Genomic DNA, 18,177 nt, shown 5'->3' on the forward strand with positions numbered 1-18,177 from the left:
TAAAATACTTTTACTTGGGGCACCTGGGTGGCTCTGTCGGTGAAGCGTCCGACTTCAGCTCAGGTCACAATCTCGCGGTCCGTGAGTTCGAGCCCCGCGTCGGGCTCTGTGCAGACAGCTCAGAGCCTGCAACCTGCTTCGGATTCTGTGTCTCCCTCTCTCGCTGCCCCTCCCCTGCTCGTTCTCTGTCTGTCTGTCTCTCTCTGTCAAAAATAAACATTTAAAAAAATTTAAAAAAAAAAAAAAGAATTGTCCTCCGAAGTCATTTCCTAGGTCAAGGTCCCAACATTAGAATTCTTTCCTATGTTAATTACGTAACCTGGAGAGCAAATGGAGGTAACGCCCCCCCCTCCCCAGTACGCTTTCTGGCAACAGCTCTCCCCTCCTCTTTCTGTGTGTGCGTGACAGGTCTAAGTGCCCCGGGAAGACCATTGCCTTCGACCCCTACCTCAATGTCCATTTCCTAATGCTTTGATGGTCAGGCTTTCGTGCAATCTTAGCCCTCACAGGATTTTTTTTTCCTCCTGGGCTAAGACAGCTTTAGACGCCCCCTGGGTAGGAATTACAATACCAGTGAGAACAAAGGAAAGAAACCACTTTTTATTTTGCGGAATCATTCTATTTGACATAATCTGGAAATACACAGATTCGTTAACACACTTTTCCTAGCCTCCACTTAGGCTGCTTGTGACACAGATGCCTCACAGCCTTCCCTCCTCCTTTCCCCATTGCCCCCAACTCCCCTGCTCCCCAAGCTTCCAATGGCCCTGGGCTGGTCTTGGCTGGAATACTCTTCAGTGGTTTGGAGAGGAATTCAGGAAAAGGTAGAAGCTAAAACTCACTCTCCTTATGGTGTTGGTTGGTGTAATAGGGCTTTCCAAAGCCTTAAAAAAAAAAAAAAAAAAAGGTTTAGCAGAAACAGAGCACACACGGAAGAAATTATTTTTCTGTACGACATTTCAGTTTGGTAACGTTGTACGTAGGATTCTATTTCTTGTAGACATTTCAGTTTGGTAACGTTGTACGTAGGATTCTATTTCTTGTACGACATTTCAGTTTGGTAACGTTGTACGTAGGATTCTATTTCTGCTGCTCACAACTTAAAATGCAAAAGGAAAAGTGGAATAAAACCCGGAGAGTAAGAAGCACATCTGTTCGTTTCCAACTCGTGGGAAACACGTTAGTGTTCTGTTCTCCAGTAGCAAATAGCTAAGCCACATCGCTTATATTTACTAAGATTTTGAGAGGTAAAAATCAGACCTGCCCTTCTAATGAAGCCCCAGCACCTGCTCTGTGGTTTGACTGACAGGTACATCCATTTTTCTGAAAGGTCTTGTTACTTTCAGCAAAGCCTGTTATTCTTAGCCCTGAAAAGTCATGCTGTGCAGCAGGGCACCCCAGGCTGCAGGAAAGGGGCACCAGGCTTTCTGTCTCACGTCTGACAACTTGAAACATTCAGGAGAAAGTGGAAAATTTATCTTTTAGGTGATGCCAAATGTCTGCTATTTTGGAAACAGCTCAGGGAGCCTATCTTCTCTTTGTTTTATAATCACAACTGGCTTATATTAACCAGCGATCATAAGTTTGTAGTTCTCAGATTAGAATTTAGGATAGGGAGGGGCTCCTGGGTGGCTCAGTCGGCTAAGCATCCCACTTCAGCTCAGGTCATGATCTCACGGTTCGTGAGTTTGAGTCCCACATCAGGCTCTGTGCTGACAGCTCAGAGCCTCAGAGCCTGTGCTGACAGCTCAGAGCCTGGAGCCTGCTTCGGATTCTGTGTCTCCCTCTCTCTCTGCCCTTCCCCTGCTTGTGCTCTGTCTCTCTCTGTCTCTCCAAAATAAGTCAATGTTTAAAAAAAAATTTTTTTAAAGAATTTAGGATAGGGAATGATAATTTCAACCTATGTGTATGTCCCCCAAAAGTTCAAGGACTGTAATAAGTTTATACAAACAAAAATGTAATACTTCATCTTTTCGCAAAATAATGTAGTAGGCTCACATCTTCACGTTAAGATATTTCTTTTTATTACTGTTTCTGAAAAGAATCCAGTTTTGTTTTATTAAGCCTTAGAAAAAGATTTGCAATGTAGGAGGAAAAAATTCTGCTTCTCCCAGCAGATGGCCTCTTTGTAACTGAGTTACATTTGTCACAGGTCAAGAGCTATTTAAATTACACCTGCATATTTTAGTCCCGCCTTCCTCCATAAGAGAGAAAAGCATATAATAAATTCAGCGAAATTTCATTAGTGTCTTTCAGGGACTAATAAAACGTCATAGCATAGAATTCTATACATCAGTTATGTATACGGATTTAATTCTAGCTGTCTGTGCACCTTTGGAAAGGCAGCTGGTCAGGAAGATGTCACCGATCAAAAAATTTAGCCTGTTAGAATCTAACATTTCAGCGCCCTGTCTAAGGTTTATCATCCGATGGTGTTAGAATGGAGGAATGAGGTTTATGTGGTTGTATTTTGCTTTCTTAGATTGACACTCTTAGCTTTTTTTGTTGCTTTCTTCCCCCTATTTTTTGAAGTTTCTTAGAGTTGTGGTTATTTCCCATTTGTTTATCCCCCTGATCCATTCAGGCTCCCGTCCGTGCAGCTATGACCAAATGGGAAAGTTGTATCCAATCTGATCAACTGCGTCCAGCTCTCTGTCAGTTGAGACCCGGATGCTCAGCCCTAACCCCCAGAGTCACCATTTAGGGTGCCTGTCAGCCCAGCTCATGTTTCCAAGTGTGTATCAGGTGACTACTCAGCCTTCTCGTTTCAGGCTGATATTCCAAGAATTATTTAAACCTTCACTCAGGCAGTGATTTCAAACCCACTCCCTGCTTATTCCATATAACCGCTACTCCACGCTTGAGGCTGGAGGAGGGTGTAGAGAGTAACGGATATTCAGCCTTCCTAGATGAGCGTCACTGTAAGAGCAACACAACTAAATTTTCAAAGATCAGTGCATTTTCAGTGAGATAGATTTCCCAGTGAAAGTACTTCTGGAAACAAATGCATATAAATATATAAACATAGAGTCTGTTCATTTATAAACCTTTATATATGTAAATATATATGGCGTGCCTGGGTGGCCCCGTCGGTTAAGCCTCCCACTTCAGCTCAGGTCATGATCTCGCGGTTTGTAGGTTCGAGCCCCGCGTCAGGCTCTGTGCTGACAGCTGGGAGCCTGGAGCCTGCTTTAGATTGTGCGTCTCCTCTCTCTGCCTCTTTCCCCTCTCAAAAGTAAATAAACATTATATATGTAAATATACATGTAAATACAAATATAAAACATGTATATAAATATAAAGCTGTATGGGATCTACATTTCCTACTTCCCCTTCCTCTCTCAAAGCCACATTCCACACCCGTTGACCCCACGAAGCTGATAAATGTTGGCCCACAATGAACTTTGCTGTAACCGAATTTCCACGGTGTTTGCTGCCATCCCGCACGACCAAAGTGTGGATGACAGACTGTCTTGATACACAGTCACAGTTATCGTCACGCGTGCCGTCCCTGGCTGATCGCTCTGAACAAGAGGGAATTTTAGACATCTTGCGGAACACAAAGATAGCCAACTTTCGGGATCTGCTCTCAAGGAAACCGTAAATCTAGTAGAGACACAAATTCAGGTTTGTGGCCCGTCTGGACGGCGAAAGAACACACGGGGACCAGGTAGCCGAAGAAACCATCTGGAGCTCTCTTCTTTAGAGACTGGAGACCTCTGATGTCCTAAAGTGGCGGATGATCACAGGTACTAGGTGTGGAGAGAGGAAGAGAAAGGAATTTCATGTGAGTAGAACAGAGGTGCTAAAGGCCAAATATCAAGGGGTTTGGAGGAACACCAAGTTCCTCCTCAGAATATTCCCCGAAGAACAGTAATTTGAGAGCCAATGGCACAATGTTTTGCCTTCTCTGCTTACAATTTTGCCACGTAGGGTTACCTTCTTTATGTTATTTATTTAACATTGTTCTTTGAATGAACTCCCCCTTTTCACCTAAACAAATTTATGTTCAAAGGAGAACGTGTTATGAGGAAATTTTGCAATTCAACCATACAGCGAAATATGAGTATCACTACGATACAGCAGTGGTAAAAATACAACACTCTGGGGGCACCTGGGTGGCTCAGTCGGTTGGGCATCCAACTTCAGCTCAGGTCCATGAGTTCGAGCCCCGCGTCGGGCTCTGTGCTGACAGCTCAGAGCCTGGAGCCTGCTTCAGATTCTGCGTCTCCTTCTCTCCGCCCCACCCCCACTCGCGCTCTGTCTCTCTCTCTCAAAACTAAATAAAACTTTTTTTTAAAAAAAGCTTTAAACCGGGTCTCGCTGACATTCTAACATCTTTTGGCCCTCTTTCATAAAAAGTAAAAACATTGAGTTTCACAGGGGTAGTTCGTCACATCCCATCCTTACCCCCACCAAAAAGAATATTGAGAGGAAATTCTAGAAAGTGTAAAACAGAACAAAACGCAGCTGATGAATAGGGCCCCATGGGCACACAAGAATAGACAGATGAGTTTAGTCTCTAAGGAAGATGAGAGCCGTCACTGGAGGAGTTGGCATCTGGATGTCCGGTCACGGAGGCCGTGTCCACAGGCGTCCGCGAGGTCCCCTCACGGTTCTGCCATCAGTGGGGCCGGCTGTGGCTGGTTCCGGTGCCCCGTCCCCCTCTCCTCTCTCGCCACACCGTCTGGTATTCAGCAGCTGAAGACGGGAAGCCGGGAGGCACGTAATGCCACCATCAAGCTGGCACATGTCCTCGCTGCCTTGTGCTCCTTTCATCATAAGGTTTTACCTGGAATTGGGTCATGTTTTTAGTGGGCTATTTTCAATAACCCACATCATTAATGTAAGATATTCAATTAAAGATATCATTAACCCAATCATTAATGTAAGATATTAAAGTACTAATTACAGCTTGAGGGCATAACTTCAGAAGTGCCTGTACTGCATTTCTATGATTTGCATTCTTTAAAGCATAAAGAATGCCCCCCCCCCCCCACCGCCTTGATGCCTTGGCCGAGAAGACTCCATGGGGAGAGTAGTTTCTTACAGTGAATCGAGCTTTGGTATGTGATTCAGCGTGCGACCCGTTCAGTCAGTTTTACAGATTAACGTAATTCACCTGTAATGAGCTCAAACACACCAAAGCAATAATAGCTTTACTATCATGTGTTAGATGCTCTTAAGAAAGATGGATTTTTATCCCAGAGAAGCATCTAGAGAACTTACCGGTGCCTTCATTGATGCTGGCAACGTTTTGACATCAGTTCATTGCATTTTTTAAAACTTTATTACTGGCTAAGTTGCTAACGAAACATGGTCTTAGACCGGTCTCTAATAGCCGTTAAAAAAAATTTTTTTTTAACTTCACTTTCACAATTTATAGAGTCCCTGACTAGAAATGCCAAAATCCAAGTAAATATAAAAACAACATGATATGGTCTGTGTTTTGTTGTGTTTTTTTTGACAGCGAAATTGAGAATAAAATATCTGACTTCTCTGTATATGAAACATACATGTTCATTCGTTAGCAAAGCCTTAACTTCTCGATGCTTCAGTTTCCTCGTCTGGGAAGAGGGGATAATCTCGCTCCGAGGGTTGTTGGGAGACCGCACGACATGCTCAACACAGTACCTCACGTGTGTGCCATTTCGGGCCCACAGTACAAACTGTTCATGTTACAATTATCCCACGGCCCAGAGTGGGAACCTCCTGAACCTGAAGACGCCAGAGCGGAATGGGTCTCAGCCAACCTCAACTAGACTTGGAACGCCATCCAACTTGGAAATGTTGGTGCTGCTCTCCTGGGCGTCCGAACTCTTGCTTCTGTGACCCAGTTGCCTTTCGGGCAAGGAAAACGGTTGAAACACTGGGGATTTTCCCCGAAAGGGAGCAAACCTGGGAAGAGGAAAAGCCACAGGAGTGAGCCAGCAGAGTGCAGGAGCACTGAGGAGAGGAGAAAGCCCCAGTTCACCCCCCAGGCCTCGTGCTTGCAGCCCAGCCCCCACCCTCTGCCCACCCCGCTGACACATTCGCTGGCCGCTCACAGCTCCTTCCCACCGTCCGGGGGTCCCTGATCCACCACCTACACCCCCTTCCTGGGACCTCCTCTGGCCATCTGCCTTGTGTCTGTTATCTCAGAGCAAGACATTCAGGACAGGACCTGTCTTTAAGAAATGGGGACCCTGGGGCCCCTGGGTGGCTCAGTCCGTAAGCGTCCGGCTTCGACTCAGGTCGTGATCTCATGGTTGGTGAGTTCGAGCCCCGCGTCGGGCTCCGTGCTGACAGCGGGGAGGCTGCTTGGGATTCTCTCTCTCCCTCTCTCTCCGCCCCTCCCCCCGCTCATGCTCCCTCTCGCTCTCTCAAAAAAAAAAAAAAGAAAAGAAATGGGCACCCCCTGTTAAACTGGGAGCCTTCAGGCAGATGTGGCTTTGAAAGCACTCATTTTCCGTGTGTGATAGGGAAGCTCGCCCTACGTCAAGTTCAGAAAGCCATGTGAGCTATGTGGGACTCTGTGAAGTAAAGCTTGAGTCAGAAGTTCATTACCCACATCTCCAGCAGAGGCAACAGAATCAAAACTGATTCACTACAGATGATCTCACGGCTTAGCAAAGGGCAAGAGAGCGCTGGTGACAGACGAGGCGCTTACCCACATCCACGGCCTGACCCTGTCTCAGCCCGATGGCAAAGAGAAGGACGCCTGTCTTAGGAGTTTGCAGCCCTGGGGGCTCACGCGACCGCTTACTTGCTCAGTGCAGGCACTACACTGCCACTAGAACCACCTTTCTAACACTGTTCCCATCACGGTCCTCGGCAGCTTCAACCACGGAGTCTCCGCCTTAAATACGGGCATCTTCACGTGGCATTCAAGGCTCTTCCCAATATGGCCCTGAGCTCTGAGCGCATCACGCTCCCACCAGTACCAGAACATAGCTAACCCCCCTGACACACTCGACCTGGAGTTCTCTTTCCTTTTATTCTCAAAACCTACTTCTAAACGAGACAAGCATTGGTGAAGGTGTGGAGACATTGGCGGGAACGTAGAATGGTGCCACCGCCATGGCGGTTCCTCAAAACCTAGAAGGAGAACAACGACCCTGTCATCCAGTAGTCTCGCTTCCGGTGTGTATATACCCGAGAGGAATCAGGATCACGAAGAGATATCTGCACTCCCGTGTTCGTTGCAGCATTGTTTACCATAACAATAACTTGAAAACCAGGTGGAGCGCCTGGGTGGCTCAGTCGGTTAAGCATCCGACTTCGGCTCGGGTCATGATCTCACAGTTTGTGGGTTCGAGCCCCGTGTTGGGCTCTGTGCTGACAGCTCAGAGCCTGGAGCCTGTTTCAGATTCTGTGTGTGTGTGTGTCTCTCTCTGCCCCTCCCACTGCTTGTGCTCTGTCTGTCTGTCTCTCTCTCTCTCTCTCAAAAATAAATAAATGTTAAAAAAAAAAAAACTTGAAAACAATCTAAGTGTCCAACGATGGATGAATGGATAAACAAAGTGTAGCATACACACACGGTGGAATACTCTACAGCCTTCAAAAAGAAGGAAATCCTGCCATTTGCCACAACATGGATGAACTCGGAGGACAGTACACTCAGTGAAATAAGCCAGGCACAGAACAAACTACATGATCCCACATGTATCGGGAAATCTAAACTAGTCAAACTCCCAGAAGCAGAGAGTAGAATGCTGGTCACCAAAGGGGCTGCGGGGTGTTGGTCAAAGGGCACATTATTTTCACTTACGCAACGTGAATGCAAGAGAGCTGCCACCCAGCACATTGCCCAGGGTTCACGACATCGTATGGCATACTTCCAAATGCATTCAGGGGTAGACTTCCTGTTAAAGCATCCGTACCACAAAATAAAAACAAAACCCGCCCTCGTGTTACCTCTCCCGAAGTGCTATCCAGAGCCCCGTGTAAACTGTCTTCCCAGGCTTACCATAGACTTTGGTAATTTTGCCAAATACATGGTTTGCTTCTCAGCTCAGAAAATCACAGTGTCCCAGAGGCTCTGGTGCCCATCTGCCTGCCTCCCTAGCCCCGTACGCCTCAGTTTTCTCATACATTCCATAGGGATAGTAATGCTCCCTTTTCCATAGAGTTGTTCTAGGAATTAAATGTCTGATTTGTATAAAATATCTAGCATTTGTATAAAGCATATGGTTATAAAGTTTCAGTAAACGTTAACTCTTATTATGCAGCATTTGTTCAGTTGTGTTGCTTTGTTATTTGCATGTTTCCCCAGCTAGGTTGGGAGCTACTTACAGTCAACTTCTGTATTTATCTCTGTCTTCCTGCTCCTGTGGCCAGGCAGTGAGTACATGCAATGAATTGAATTGAATTGAATTGAATTGAATTGAGGTCTCACCAGATGGTAGGAGCTACCAGCCCCCAAATTCTTCCTTCTGAAGCCCTACTCCAAGGCTGGACAGGCTAACATGAATTCTCCATCTATGGATGAAAAGCAGCAGATGGGACCGATGGAACTTGGGTTCCACCACCAAGCAGCCATTGTTCTGGTGCCTCGACCACAGATGTTAGCCAGATAGGAATTTGGGAAAGCAAGGAGCAGAGGTCCCCCTTCCAGTCTGGGAACAGAGAGTTACCCTGCGTCTCCTTGGTCCGGGGATGTTTCAAGGGAGGCAGATCACTAGAAGGAGGGGATAGAAACCAAATATATGAGCTCTTTTCCTGGAAGGCAAGTTGGTGAGCCTAGAACAAGGAATTCTGACATCAGACCAGGAGACAAAGAATCAATCAATGAATTCATCCAATGAATCAATGAACTCATCCATCCAATAAGCCTGCAATTATCGACAAGAAAGCAGAGGAGGAAGAAGAGAACAGCCAGCGAGGGATCAGTGGGACCAGAGCCTCTTTCTGGTCATCAGGGGAACCCTTAGGAGACATCCTGAGTGTGGGAATTTTGTTCACAGTCCCAGGTACCTTCTGCCTCCCCCTGCTAATTGAATCATGGTCTAGCTCAGAATCACAGGCTGAAATTGACTGCAGGAGGAAAATATGGGGAACGGTTCATTAAAATCTCTTTACGGACTTGTCTAAGTAAGCCCCTTTTGGAAGTACCACTCTCCATTGGACTAGGACAGGTCAGCCCTTGAACCGATTCCTTAACATGATGAATAATCAGTACATCCCCTTCTGCCTCCAGCGCCTAGAAGCTCCCTTCTCTACTGATTTATTCTTTCATTGATGGGAAGTAGATGTTGTATACAAGACTGCTTCACCTGGGTTCCTTCCCCAGTAAGAGACATCACCTGCTCCGAATTCAACTTTTTAAAGAAGTAGGTGGCCTTCTGTTTCCCCAAGTCGGTGTTTTTCACAGCTCCACCGGAAGGGTAAATGTCTCACATCCTTGTTCCTGGTGGTAAAAGACAGTCGGCGGGTTGGCATAACATCCCGTCTGGAACACAAGTTGCTCTGTTCTTCTCTGAGGGTGCATTTGCCCACCACCTGGGTTGGTCACACTATGCCATCAGTGTCTGTGCCCATGGTTCTCAAGCCTTAGCGGGCTGCAGAGGCACCTGGAGGGCTTGTGAAAGCCCAGATCGCCAGCCCCCCCACCACCACCCGGCATTTCTAACAAGTTCCCAGTCTGCTACACAGGTTGTAAAACTCAGGGCAGAGGGTGGAAGAGACACTTGCTTTTACTGATCTAACTGGTAAGACAATGTGTGGTTACATTAATTGAAACAGTACATTGGAAATGCCTCTGCTCGATTCCCCTCTGATTTGAATGTTAGTTTAGGAAGACGTTAAGCACACAGAGCGGGGGAAGGTAGCGATTCTTAAGTGCGTGTGTTTATTTGTGACTTGAGTCTGGAAAGTTTCCTGACTTCCAAAACATCCATCGGATACTAGCTGGGTTTCTATAAACCTCAGAATTCCGAGGGGATTGGACGCTGAAGAAAGAAAACGCTCCGTTCTATAGGCTATGGGAACTCTTTTTTTTTTTTTAAATAAAGGATTCTGAAGAAGAAGAAGAAAATAAGAAAGAGGTACAAAACAGAACCATAATTCACCAGGAGGGCTGAGCAGGGAGCCTTGTTCAATATATGTAAGAGGGAAAAGAGAAGGAGAAAAATCAATCAGAACCACGTGAGTGTTGTTAGTTCTAACAATACCGCAGGTATCCAGAAGGTAATTATATGTGCATTTTATTGTAACAAATAGAGTCGTATTCTCCTCACCCTACACAATCTCTGGCAACGCAGAGGTTCTTTTACAGCGAAGTCTCCAGCCCTGAGCCTTGCCGAGTCATTAATATTTCATCTGAAAGAATGTAACATCTCGCACTGAAACCTGAGAGTAAGGTTTAGACACGGGCATCAAAGGCGAGGATATTTTACCGCCGGAATACAGTGAGTGGGAGACGATTTTTATTTTCTCTTTCTTTATCTTTTAGAAACAGGGAAGATTGACCAAGAGATTCACAAATACAACACCCCGGGATTCACCGGCTGCCTCTCCAGAGTCCAGTTCAACCAGATTGCACCTCTCAAGGCGGCCTTGAGGCAGACCAACGCCTCCGCTCACGTCCACATTCAGGGCGAGCTGGTGGAGTCCAACTGTGGGGCCTCCCCGCTGACCCTCTCACCCATGTCGTCTGCCACCGACCCCTGGCACTTAGACCACTTGGATTCAGGTAAGGCAGGCTTGGCCAGGTTGCTTTATTTCCTTAAACCTTGGTTTCTTCATCTGCAAAATGGGGTTATAACAGAACCTCGCTGGTGAGGTTGTTGGAGGATTAAGAGTGTGAAGGAATGGGTGAGCCCAGGAGTGCTTAGCACATAACCACGTGTGCAAAAGTTACCACCGTCAGCCTCGCTCGGAGCCAGAAGGAGATAAGGTAAGGCACGTGGGAACTATTGACTCATTTAAGTGGAATTAGGAGATGCCTAAACCGAGGTCTGCGAGGTGACTGTCAGATGACCCGATGTGTCACTTCCCCTACTTACGCCTTTATGGGTCACTGCAGCCCCACAGTCCAAGGCCAGGGGGCAAGCTTTACCTAAAGCAACACAGAGATCCCTCTCCCGACCGTGTATCTATGTGCATAATCCCGTAGCCTTCCAGGTCCCAAGGGGTGCGTGTAAGCTTGCAAAACCCTGTGGATTTAGTCTCACTCCTGCAGCTGCCCAGACATGTAATTTGAAAGCACAGGCCTGCAATAAAGGGCGGCTCTTGGCTGCAAAATTAATTGGGAGGAACTTCACGGTCCCCATGACACCGAGTGGTGGAGAGCCACAGGTCTTTGTTCTCTGCTCTACTCAGCCCGACTTTGGGTCCGTTGGATCACCTCTCCAAGCCTGTACTTTGTCACCATGAGGTGAAGAGTGGGGTGCAATCTCCATAGCACCTCCACATCTAAGAGCCCGTGGGTGTCCGAAGCAACGTGTAATGTTCCCCAAGCTAAAAACAGGAAGAGGACGGTGGAGGCAATGTGGCTGGAGGCCTGGGTTCCAGCACTATCACTGCCTCTCATTAGCAGGTTAAACATAGACATGTTTCCTCAGTTTCCTCGTGAATAAAATGGGAGTCATAAGAGGCACCTGGGTGGCTCAGTCAGTTAAGTGTCCGACTCTTGATTGGGGTTCAGGTCATGATCTCACGGTTCGTGGGATCGAGCCCCATGTTGGGCTCCACGCTGACAGCAAGGAGCCTGCTTGAGACTCTCTCTCTCCCTCCCTCTCTGCCCCTCCCCTGCTCATGTTCTCTCCCTCTGTCTCAAAATAAATAAACATTTTTTAATGGAGATTATAAGACCCAGTTCACAGAATTCTACATGGGATGATATACTGAAAGCAGTTAAAATGGTTATAGACACGTAGCAAGCTTTTAAAAAGTTAAGCAGCAATAATGTTGTTATCATGTTAGACACGATTTGCCATGATGCTTGAATATCCAGTAAAGGCTCCCAAATCCTCCCCAACCCTAACTTCTGATCCATAACTGTTCATCATGTAAACATCATGTGTTTGATTACTTTACGCATACTCCAGCCCGTACCCCGTATTTATCAGTTTCGGTGCCCTTCTCGTCACTGTGATTCCTTGCCGGGATTTGTGCCGCTAAGCTTTACAAAGCTTTGAAAAAAGCCAGAACTGCCCCACTGGCAGAATAGCCAATTTACAGACGAAACAATCCTCTTTGTTCCTCGCACATGGATTCCTATAACATGATGAGGGGTGCTGTGTGCCAAGGGCACTTATAAAGAATTCTCTTTTATGACTGTTGTCAGGATTACGCAGCAGGCTGGTTTTTCCTCTTGGGCTGACCTGAACAAAAGAAAGCATTCCTAATGCCGAAAGAAGAAAAGGAGGAGTGAAAATATGAGCTCAGAAAAGACCTAGGTGAGGACCACAGAAGAACAGAGATTTCTCAGATAAATTCCTCCAGATGCCAGAGCAGACCAAGGCAACACAGGATCTTTGAAACGCTCAGGCTCTTAGGCTGCTGCAGGTGCATGAGTTGTGAGCGTGTGTGGTCTAAGTCGGCTGCCAAGAGACCAGTTTCAAAAGCCTCTAGATGCTGCTTTGGGCCGATAGGAGCTCACATTCAGTGCGCTTTAATTAGTAAAGTGCCTGCTTTACGGTCTGAGAGATACAGTTGTAGGGGCCAGAGAGTTTGGGTTCATTTGTTGTTTAAAAATCACGCTTTCCACGAGACAGTCTCATTCTTTTTGACAGATATGATGAAAATGTGTGTAGGGAACGTTACTGCAACCCAGATATCATGGTTGCACTATGTCATCTAAGGTCCCTTTCGCAGAGAATTTCCACTGGCACTGGGGCACAGCTCTCCCCTGGTGTTGACCGGTCACTGCATGGATCTCGTCAGCCACTTCCATGATTGGGAAAATGCTTTTAAATTTTTTTTTTCAACATTTATTTATTTTTGGGACAGAGAGAGACAGAGCATGAGTGGGGAAGGGCAGAGAGAGAGGGAGACACAGAATCGGAAACAGGCTCCAGGCTCTGAGCCATCAGCCCAGAGCCTGACGCAGGGCTCGAACTCCCGGACCGCGAGATCGTGACCTGGCTGAAGTCAGACGCTTAACCGACTGCGCCACCCAGGCGCCCCACATGAGCTTTATTAAAGGGACAGAAAACAGCTTATGACCTATGAGGCAGAAGGCTTATTTATATAACAAGATTTGATTTCTTTTTTTCTTTTAGGTAAATGAGAGAGAATGGGGGTGGCGGGCTGAATAGGGAACAAAGAAAGACCCAGATAAGGGGAGGTTACTTAATAGCAGCCTCCAGTGGCGTAGTGTCAGAGAGGAAGACCTTTTCCTCTATTCTCTTACGTTCTGTCCACAGGGGCCTGCAAATTAAACTGATAAAAAGCAGATTAACAGGAGAAGAAATGTATTCGTATGCGTTCAGGGGCTTACAAGAGAAAAACTCAATAAATAGCTGAAGCCAGATGCTTAAATACCTTACATAGTAGAGAAAAGGCCTCTATAGGAATAACAAGTGGGTTTCTAAAAGAAAAAAAAAAACAGGAGATAAGAAAGTGTGATAATGTTTGTTCATACAAATATGAATGGTCTTTCTGCCTTCTCCAAGGCCGTAAAAGTCCCCTGGAGAGAGCACTTGTAGTAAGTTTACTCTCAGTCTCCTTCCTGGAAGTAAAAGCCACCCAGAAGAGAGAATGGCAGTCTCATTTCCCAGAAATTCCTACTTTTAGTCAGATAAAGGAAATTCCAAAAAGATTTCTTTCTATATCTGATGCATCCCAAACGTCCTCAGCTTCAAATCCTCTTTGTACCAACTCTGGGGTTCTAAGTGAGCCCCTATATCAGCAATTTGCCCCCTACTTTGGGGGGAGCCTTTTGCTTTCTTTCAGATGACCTTTCTTACTCTATTTCCACATGAATCTTCGCTGTCAGACATTCAGAAACGACAGTATATACACAAAACTACCATCACCGCCTGTAAGTCGTGTGCTGCCCGAGTCTCCGTAGGTAACGGACAGGACAAGAGTGAAAGTGAGAGCTAATTAGTCCTGGTTTGAGAAAAAGGACACTTAGAAGTAGATTGATTCATCTAGAGCCTTAGAAAGTGTGGTCCTCCACCAGCCACGTATTTCCCTGGAAGCTTGTTAGAAATGCAGAATCTGGGGCACCTGGGGGGCTCAGCCAGTTAAGCGTCCGACTTTGGCTCAGGGCATGATCTCACAGTTCATGGGTTCGAGCCCCGGTTCGGGCTCTGTGCTGACAGCTCGGAGCCTGGAGCCTGCTTCGGATTCTGTGTCTCCCTCTTTCTCTGCCCCTCCCCTGCTATCTCTGTCTCTCTCTAAAATATAAAAACATTTTTAAAAATCTTAAAAGATAAAAAAGAAATAAATGCAGAATCCCAGGCCCCCACCTCAGCTGCACCAAATCAGCATCTACATTTTAGCAAGATTCCCAGGTGACTCATGCACATTAAAGTTTGAAGCATTTATCCGATGCAGCGGTTCTCGCTCTCAGATGCACCTTTGACTAACCTGGTCAGCTTTTAAAAATCCCGACATCCAAGCTGCACTCGTGACCAGTTAAGGCAAGCACTCTGGAGGTTTGTATGAAGCCGTTACGTGGTGAAATCACAAATTAAAAGGCCGTAGTGGTAAGCTTACGAAAGGCTGGGTTCCTCTGACCATTTCGTTAGGAAGCTCACCAAGGCAGAGAAGTCCCATCGGCCTACTTACAACTGGAAAAATAGACTGAAGCCAAACAAACACGAAGCCCACCGAGTGGGGCCACAATCCGTGGCTCTCACGTAAGTGCGTCATAATAGAAATGGCTACACCCAGGAAGGGGCCTCAGTTTGAGGAAAATGTCAAATTATTTTTTCAGTGTTTTGAATGAGCTGGCAGACTTAATATGAAAAGATAAGGGGGTGGGGGGAATGCTGCTTTAAAATAAAGTAGGTGCATTTATGGAGAATAGGGAGTCCTTAGGATTACAGGGATCTTAGTGACGAAGTAGGTCTACTCACTACATACTCACCCCAGGACATTTGCTTTGCAGAGACCTGGAAATCAGAATTCACAACCTCCACTCTCAGATCTTGTTTTCTTTCTGCTCTCTTATATTTCTTACATCTTCGATGATGCCAAATGACAGGCCCAGCAAATGTGTTCCAAGGGATGCTGGCTTAATGCGATACGATCCTTTTTCTCTTCCTTGACATGCTAAGCTATCCGTTCCCTCTGTAAAGCCTTTTGGGGCTCTGTCACTGTTTTCCTAAGTTGAGGGACGTTTATGGTTGGTCAGGCTGTGCACTGCAAAACTCTAAGGGATGCCATTTGCATTGCAGTCTGTGGCTCCTGGAGCAGTGCAACATGGGGGCCTTGATAGGGGGTTGCTAGATCCTTACGGGAAGAAAAGAGACAAGGCGTTATACAACATAGTGTTGTTTCCTGTTCACTTCTCTTTCGGGCCTTCTAATGTCGTCAAAGAGAAAGTCTCCGTGTAGCTCTAGGCCTGCCACCCTTGCTAATAAAACAAGAACAGGCTTGACAGGCAATGGAATTACTTGGTAGGGATATAAAGTGTAATCAGTGCATTTACTCATATAAGAAATTGGGTCAATTTAGGGGCATCTCTGTGGCTCATTCGAAGTGTCCAACTTCGGCTCAGGTCATGACCTCACGGTTCGTGAGTTCAAGCCCCACGTCGGGCTCTCTGCTGGCAGCTCAGAGCCTGGAGCCTGCTTCAGATTCTGTGTCTCCCTCTCTCTCAAAAAGAAAGAAAGAAAAGAAAAGAAAGAAAGGAAGGAAGGAAGGAAGGAAGGAAGGAAGGAAGGAAAGAAAGAAGGAAAAATGAATAAACATTAAAAAAAGAAATGGGGTCAATTTAGTGAAAATAAGCGAATAAATAATAGGTTTTACACGGCTTTGGCAAAAACAAAAAGGTGAAGCTGGTTCCCACGTGATTGGAGTTTTCTGGAAAACACTGGACAGTTATAACAGCACCGTCACAAACACAAGGGCCTAGTATGGGGCTGGTCGAGTGTAGTTTTTAAAGAGGAAAATAGCAAACAAAATGATGTGGATTTTATTTAAACCGATTCTGAATCAGAAGCATCCACTCGATCTTTTTCCTGCCCAGTTTCCCCCCCTCTGAGAACAGGTATAGTCTGTTTCTAAAGCACATCATTATGGTTGTTAGAATATTTTTTTTAGAACGGCGGTTGCAAGGGTAGGAAAAACAAACCCTAGCTCTGGCCTGCAATTTATTTAAAGGTCACAGAGCACCAGAAAATTGCTGTGATTCCCCTCTCAGAATTACGGGCTCGGTTTTTTCTCTGTGTCACATTCGCAGAATCTCATTTCCTTAAAATGGCACGGATTTGCCCGCAGAAAGACAGCTGCAGATGGCAGGGCGCATTCTGCAAACTACAAAAACAAAACAAACACCAGAAAAAAACAAATCCAGGAGTCTGATGCCATAAATTTCCGCGCTAAGTTAACGACTCCAAACTGCGCGTCGAGCTGCTTCATGACGCGTGCATCTCAAGTGTTGGGGCGTTTTATCCCATTCACGACATTGGATACCAAATACATCAGGACCAAAGGCCACAACGTGGGCTCTTTTGTAAAATATTAACTTAGAGGGGCCCCGCGTGGCTCGGTCGGTTGGTTAAGGTCCTTGCGGTGGCTCAGTATAGCAGCCCCTTGCCTGTCAGATCCCAGAATACGGCTCCCCAGGCACTGGCCAGGAAGTCTGAGGTTGCAACCCTCAAAGGTATTTTAGCACTGGACAGAGCAAGGTGATTTCTAAAGGCGCCCCGCCTCTACTGCCATGAGTTTTAATGACTCGGTTTCCTGTCTACATTCCAAGTTTCCTTTCCACCGTCTGAAGATAAAATATTTTTGTATCTTCATGGGCAAAGGAGTATGGATGTAGCGAACATTTTAAAGCTGCCTCTGTTGGGGCGCCTGGGTGGCGCAGTCGGTTGAGCGTCCGACTTCAGCCAGGTCACGATCTCGCGGTCCGTGGGTTCAAGCCCCGCATCGGGCTCTGTGCTGACAGCTCGGAGCCTGGAGCCCGCTTCGGATTCTGGGTCTCCCTCTCTCTCTGCCCCTCCCCCACTCCTGCTCTGTGTCTCTCACTCTCAAAAATGGATAAATGTTTAAAAAAATTAAAAAAAAATAAAGCTGCATCTATCTATTCGGTTTCCTCCATAATTACAAGCTGGTAGTTGGTTTTCTGTACCACCTGCAAGCACTTAAAATAATTGTTCCAGCTCTTATAATTACATCGTAATCATTTCCGAGCAGATCCCTGTTTTCGCCCTTACGCTAAGATTGCATGATGAATGCATTTAATCTCTGATACCTAATCTTTTTTATTACATTTTGTGGGTTTTGTATCCTTCGGTGACCAAAACAGTACACGTTTATTCAAGTGCAAGGAATAATTATCACCCCCTTTTTAAATGCGTGCTCTTCCTGCAAAGGGTCCAAATTGTCCTTTGCTGTAGAAGCCCCCAGCGTATTTATGTAAGCCTAAGTCACGGGCGATACCAGAGTTACCGATTTGCAGTCACAGGGTCATTGACGTTGTTCCCAACTTTTGTTTCCATAATGAATAGCTTTCTACACATGATTTCACTGGGTTGGGGGAATGCGTTTTTAATTTTGGTAGCTGTTCTATATCACCGTCCACAAGTGCAGGACCTCCAATCCAGTCAGATATGGGTGTTTCCTTCCCCACACCCTCACCAACCCAGGACATCAGAATGCTCTTTTGAATTTTGCTCTATCTTATTTGAAAAAAAAAAAGAATTTTAATTGTTTTAATTTGGGTTTCATTAATCACGAGAGAGACTAAGTCTCTTTGCATATGTTAACGAGTCACTCGTGGTTATTTTGCTGTGGCCTGTTTCCATTCTTTGACCAAAGAATTATTTACATATTTATATCCTTTCCTCTTTGCTTGCTGGTCATTTCCTACTTGGATTACAAGAATCCTTTATGTGTTGAGTAAATTAGTATTTTACGACATGGTTGAATGATTTCCTAGTGTGATCTCTAGTTTTTGAATGTATGAGGGTATCTTTCCATGTAAACATTTTTAAATTTTAGAGGAGGAAATACACAGTGTTTCGTGGCGTTTGGGTTTTATGTCATGCCCCCTCCATTCAGAAATTATTTCAA

The 18,177-nt window shown here is 45.8% G+C and overlaps 1 protein-coding gene across 1 annotated transcript in view; it reads left to right on the forward strand.

The window, feature by feature from the left end:
• The window catches only part of CNTNAP2 (contactin associated protein 2), a 1,977,233-nt gene that overhangs the window by 1,933,457 nt on the left and 25,599 nt on the right, over positions 1-18,177 (forward strand). The window contains exon 22 of the mRNA XM_043589809.1: positions 10,433-10,672. Within this exon, the coding sequence (XP_043445744.1) occupies positions 10,433-10,672 (240 nt within the window). The remainder of the gene's footprint in view (positions 1-10,432; positions 10,673-18,177) is intronic.

Source organism: Prionailurus bengalensis, chromosome A2 (assembly GCF_016509475.1).
Source record: "Prionailurus bengalensis isolate Pbe53 chromosome A2, Fcat_Pben_1.1_paternal_pri, whole genome shotgun sequence".
NCBI lineage: Eukaryota > Metazoa > Chordata > Mammalia > Carnivora > Felidae > Prionailurus > Prionailurus bengalensis.